The 5,270-nt window shown below is 36.7% G+C and overlaps 1 protein-coding gene across 1 annotated transcript; it reads right to left on the bottom strand.

Annotated features, from left to right (window-relative positions):
• Window positions 1-2,150: 2,150 nt before the first annotated feature.
• On the bottom strand, window positions 2,151-5,049 carry LOC126183990 (axoneme-associated protein mst101(2)-like). Its single transcript, XM_049926343.1, has 5 exons — window positions 4,852-5,049; window positions 4,321-4,731; window positions 3,926-4,234; window positions 3,232-3,737; window positions 2,151-3,108 (listed from the first exon to the last, which is right to left on the bottom strand). Exons 1-5 carry the CDS (start codon window positions 5,047-5,049, stop codon window positions 2,151-2,153), a joined length of 2,382 nt encoding a protein of 793 aa, XP_049782300.1.
• Window positions 5,050-5,270: the final 221 nt, after the last annotated feature.

The raw sequence follows: 5,270 nt of genomic DNA, 5'->3' as shown, positions 1-5,270 counted from the left end.
ATTTTTGCGTTTTTGCCATATTTGCGTTTTCGCCATATTTGCGTATTCCCCATATTTGCGGTTTTCCCATATTTGCGTTTTTGCCATATTTACGTTTTTGCCATATTTGCGTGTTTTCCATATTTGCATCTTTGCCATATTTGCATCTTTTCCGTATTTGCGTGCGAGCCACATTTGCATCATTGCCGTACTTGCGTTTTTGCCGCGTTTGCGTTTTTGCCATATTTGCATTTTTGCCGTATTTGCGTTTTTTCCGAATTTGCGTTTTTGCCATATTTGAATTTTTGCCATATTTGCGTTTTTGCCATATTTGCGTTTTTGCCATATTTGCGTTTTTGCCATATTTGCGTTTTTCCCATATTTGTGTTTTCCCCATATTTTAGTTTGTTCCCATATTTGCGTTTTCTGTCTTATTTGCATTTTTTGTCATATTTTGGTTTTTGCCATATTTGCATTTATGCCATATTTGCGTTTATGCCATATCTGCCTTATCTGCGTTTATGCCATATCTGCGTTTTTGCCAAATCTGCGTTTTGACCAAATCTGCATTTTTGCCAAATCAGCGTTTTAGCCCAATCTGCGTATTTGCCGTATCTGCATTTTTGCTGTATCTGCGTTTTTGCCGTATTTGCGTTTTTGCCATTTTAGCGTTTTTGCCATTTTTGCGTTTTTGCCGTTTTTGCGTTTTTCCCATTTTTGCGTTTGTGCCATATTTGCGTTTTCGCTATATTTGCGTTTTCACTGTATTTGCGGTTTTTCCCGTATTTGCGTTTTTGTCATATTTGCGTTTCTGCCATATTTGCGTTCTTGCCATATTTACATTCTTGCCATATTTGCGGTCTTGCCATATTTGCGTTCTTGCCATATTTGCGTTTTTCCCGTATTTGTGTTTTTGCCATATTTACGTTTTTCCCGTATTTGCGTTTTTCCCATTTTTGCGTTTTTCCCATATTTGCGTTTTTCCCACATTTGCGTTTTTCCCATACTTCCGTTTTTCCCATATTTTCGTTTTTCCCATATTTGCGTTTTTCCCATATTTGCGTTTTCCCATATTTGCGATTCTCATATTTTTCGTGAACATTCGACGATTCAGACTATGTCCTACCAACCCATTCTTTCTTTTTGTCAAGTTGTGCCACAAGTTTATCTTCTCCCATTTTTGCATTATTCCCATATTTGCGTTTATCCCATATTTGCGTTTTCGCCATATTTGCGTTTCTGCAATATTTTGCGTTTTTCATCATATTTACGTTTTTTCCATATTTGCGTTTTTCCCATATTTGCATTTTTCCCATATTTGCGTCTTTCCCATATGTGCGTCTTTCCCATATCTGGGTCTTTCCCGTATCTGCGTCTGTCCCGTATCTGCATTTGTTCCCATATTCTAGTTTGTTCCCAAATTTGCGTTTTCTGTCATATTTGCGTTTTTTGTCATATTTGCATTTATGCATTATTTGCGTTTATGCCATATCTTCATTTATGCCATATCTGCGTTTTTGCCAACTCTGCGTTTTTGCGAAATCTGCATTTTGGGAAATCTGCTTTTTTCCAAATCTGCCTTTTGGCCAAATCTGCTTTTTTGCCAAATCTGCCTTTTTGCCAACTCTGCGTTTTTGCCATATCTGCGTTTTTACCATATCGGCGTTTTTGCCATATCTGCATTTTTGCCAGATCTGCGATTTTGCCATTTTTGCGTTTTTTGCCACTTTTGCGTTTTTTGCCACTTTTGCGTTTTTTGACACTTTTGCGTTTTTTGACACTTTTGCGTTTTTTGCCATTTTTGTGTTTTTGCCATTTTTGCATTTTTGCGGTTTTTGCGTTTCTGCGATTTTTGCGTTTTCGCCATATTTGCATTGTCCCCCTGTTTCCGATTTTCCCGTATTTGCCTTTTTGCCGTATTTGCGTTTTTGCCGTATTTGCGTTTTTGCCATATTTGCATTTTTGCCATATTTGCGTTGTTGTCATATTTGCGTTTTTGCCATATTTGCGTTTTTGCCATATTTGCGTTTTTGCCATATTTTCGTTTTTCCCATATTTGCGTTTCTCATATATTTCGTGAACCTTGAACGATTCAGACTATGTCCTACCAACCCATACTTTCTTTTTGTCAAGTTGTGCCACAAGTTTATCTTCTACAATTTTTGCATTTTTCACATATTTGCGTTTTTCCCATATTTACGTTTTTCCCATATTTGCGTTTTTGCCATATTTGTGTTTTTACCATATTTCCGTTTTTGCCATATTTGCGTTTCTGCCATATTTTCGTTCTTGCCATATTTGCGTTCTTGCCACATTTGCGGTCTTGCCATATTTGCGTTTTTCCCATATTCGCGTATTTCCCATAGTTGCCTTATTCCCATATTTGCGTTTTTCCCATATTTGCATTTATCCCACATTTGCATTTTTCCCATTTTTGCGTTTTTCCCATATTTGCGTTTTTCCCATATTTGCGTTTTTCCCATATCTGCGTTTTTGCCATATTTGCGTTTTTGCCATATTTGCGTTTTTGCCACGTCTGCGTTTTTGCCATATCTGCGTTTTTGCCATATTTGCATCTTTGCCATATTTGTGTCTTTGCCATATTTGCGTCTTTGCCATATTTGCGACTGCCATATTTGCCATTTTTCCCATTTTTGCCATTTTTGCGTTTTTGCCATTTTTGCGTTTTTTGCCATTTTTGCGTTTTGCCATTTTTGGTTTTTGACATTTTTGCGTTTTTGCCATTTTTGCGTTTTTGCCATTTTTGCGTTTTTGCCATTTTTGCTTTTTTGCCTTTTTTCGTTTTTGCCATTTTTGTATTTTTTCCATTTTTGCGTATTTGCCATTTTTGAGTTTTTGCCATATTTGCGTTTATTGCCATTTTTGCGTTTTGCCATTTTTGCGTTTCGCCATTTTTGCGTTTCTGTCATTTTTGCGTTTTTACCATTTTTGCGATTATCCATTTTTGGGTTTTTGCCATTTTTACGTTTTTGCCATTTTTGTGTTTTCCGCTTATTTTCGATTTTCCCATATTTACGTTTTTCCCATATATTCGATTTTCCCATATTTGCGTTTTTGCCACATTTGCGTTCTTGCCATATTTGCGTTGTTGCCATATTTGCGTTTTTGCTATATTTGCGTTTTTGCCATATTAGCGTTCTTCCCGTATTTGCGTTTCTCATATATTTCGTGAATCTTCGACGATTCAGAGTATGTCCTACCAACCCATTCTTTCTTTTTGTCAAGTTGTACCACAAGTTTATCTTCTCCCATTTTTGCATGTTTCCCATATTGGCGTTTCTCCCATATTTGCGTTTCTTCCATATTTGCCTTCTTGCCATATTTGCGTTCTTGCCATATTTGCGATCTTGCCATATTTGCGTTCTTGCCATGTTTGCGTTCTTGCCATATTTGCATTCTTGCAATATTTGCATTCTTGCCATATTTGCATTTTTGCCATATTTGCGTTTTTCCCTTTTTTGCGTTTTTCCCATATTTGCGTTTTTCCCATATTTGCGTTTTTCCCATATTTGCGTTTTTCCAATATTTGCGTTTTTCCAGTCCTTGCGTTTTTCCCATATTTGCGCTTTTCCGTTATTTACGTTTTTCCCATATTTGCGTTTTTCCCATATTTGCGTTTTTCCCGTATTTGCGTTTTTTCCATATTTGCGTTTTTCCCCTATTTGCGTTTTTCCCATATTTGCGTTTTTCCCATATTTGCGTTTCTCATATATTTCGTTAACCTTCGACGATTCAGACTATGTCCTACCAACCAATTCTTTATTTTTGTCAAGTAGTGCCACAAGTTTATCTTGTCCCATTTTTGCATTTTTCCCATATTTGCGTTATTCCCATATTTGCGTTTTTCCCATATGTACGTTTTTCGCATATTTGCGTTTTTCCCATATTTGTGTTTTTGCCATATTTGGGTTCTCGCCATATTTACGTTTTTGCCATATGTGCGTTTTTGCCATATTTGCGTTTTCGCCATATTTGCGTTTTTCCCATATTTGCGTTTTTCCCATATTTGCGTTTTTCCAATATTTGCGTTTTTCCAGTCCTTGCGTTTTTCCCATATTTGCGCTTTTCCGTTATTTACGTTTTTCCCATATTTGCGTTTTTCCCATATTTGCGTTTTTCCCGTATTTGCGTTTTTTCCATATTTGCGTTTTTCCCCTATTTGCGTTTTTCCCATATTTGCGTTTTTCCCATATTTGCGTTTCTCATATATTTCGTTAACCTTCGACGATTCAGACTATGTCCTACCAACCAATTCTTTATTTTTGTCAAGTAGTGCCACAAGTTTATCTTGTCCCATTTTTGCATTTTTCCCATATTTGCGTTATTCCCATATTTGCGTTTTTCCCATATGTACGTTTTTCGCATATTTGCGTTTTTCCCATATTTGCGTTTTTGCCATATTTGGGTTCTCGCCATATTTACGTTTTTGCCATATGTGCGTTTTTGCCATATTTGCGTTTTCGCCATATTTGCGTTTTTCCCATATTTGCGTTTTTCCCATATTTGCGTTTTTCCAATATTTGCGTTTTTCCAGTCCTTGCGTTTTTCCCATATTTGCGCTTTTCCGTTATTTACGTTTTTCCCATATTTGCGTTTTTCCCATATTTGCGTTTTTCCCGTATTTGCGTTTTTTCCATATTTGCGTTTTTCCCCTATTTGCGTTTTTCCCATATTTGCGTTTTTCCCATATTTGCGTTTCTCATATATTTCGTTAACCTTCGACGATTCAGACTATGTCCTACCAACCAATTCTTTATTTTTGTCAAGTAGTGCCACAAGTTTATCTTGTCCCATTTTTGCATTTTTCCCATATTTGCGTTATTCCCATATTTGCGTTTTTCCCATATGTACGTTTTTCGCATATTTGCGTTTTTCCCATATTTGCGTTTTTGCCATATTTGGGTTCTCGCCATATTTACGTTTTTGCCATATGTGCGTTTTTGCCATATTTGCGTTTTCGCCATATTTGCGTTTTTGCCATATTTGCGTTGTTGGCATATTTGCGTTTTTGCCATAGTTGCGTTTTTGCGATATTTGCGTTTTTCCCATATTTGCGTTTCTCATATATTTCGTGAACCTTCGACGCTTCAGACTATGTCCTACCAACCCATTCTTTCTTTTTGTCAAGTTGTGCCACAAGTTTATCTTCTCCCATTTTTGCATGTTTCCCATAATTGCGTTTTTCCCATATTTGCGTTTCTACCATATTTGCGTTTCTGCCATATTTGCGTTTCTGCCATAATTGCGTTTCTGCCATATTTGCGTTTCTG

Source organism: Schistocerca cancellata, chromosome 4 (genome assembly GCF_023864275.1).
Source record: "Schistocerca cancellata isolate TAMUIC-IGC-003103 chromosome 4, iqSchCanc2.1, whole genome shotgun sequence".
Classification (NCBI taxonomy): Eukaryota; Metazoa; Arthropoda; class Insecta; order Orthoptera; family Acrididae; genus Schistocerca; species Schistocerca cancellata.
Note: the sequence above shows the minus strand (reverse complement) of the source record. Positions and strands in the feature narration are given on the sequence as shown.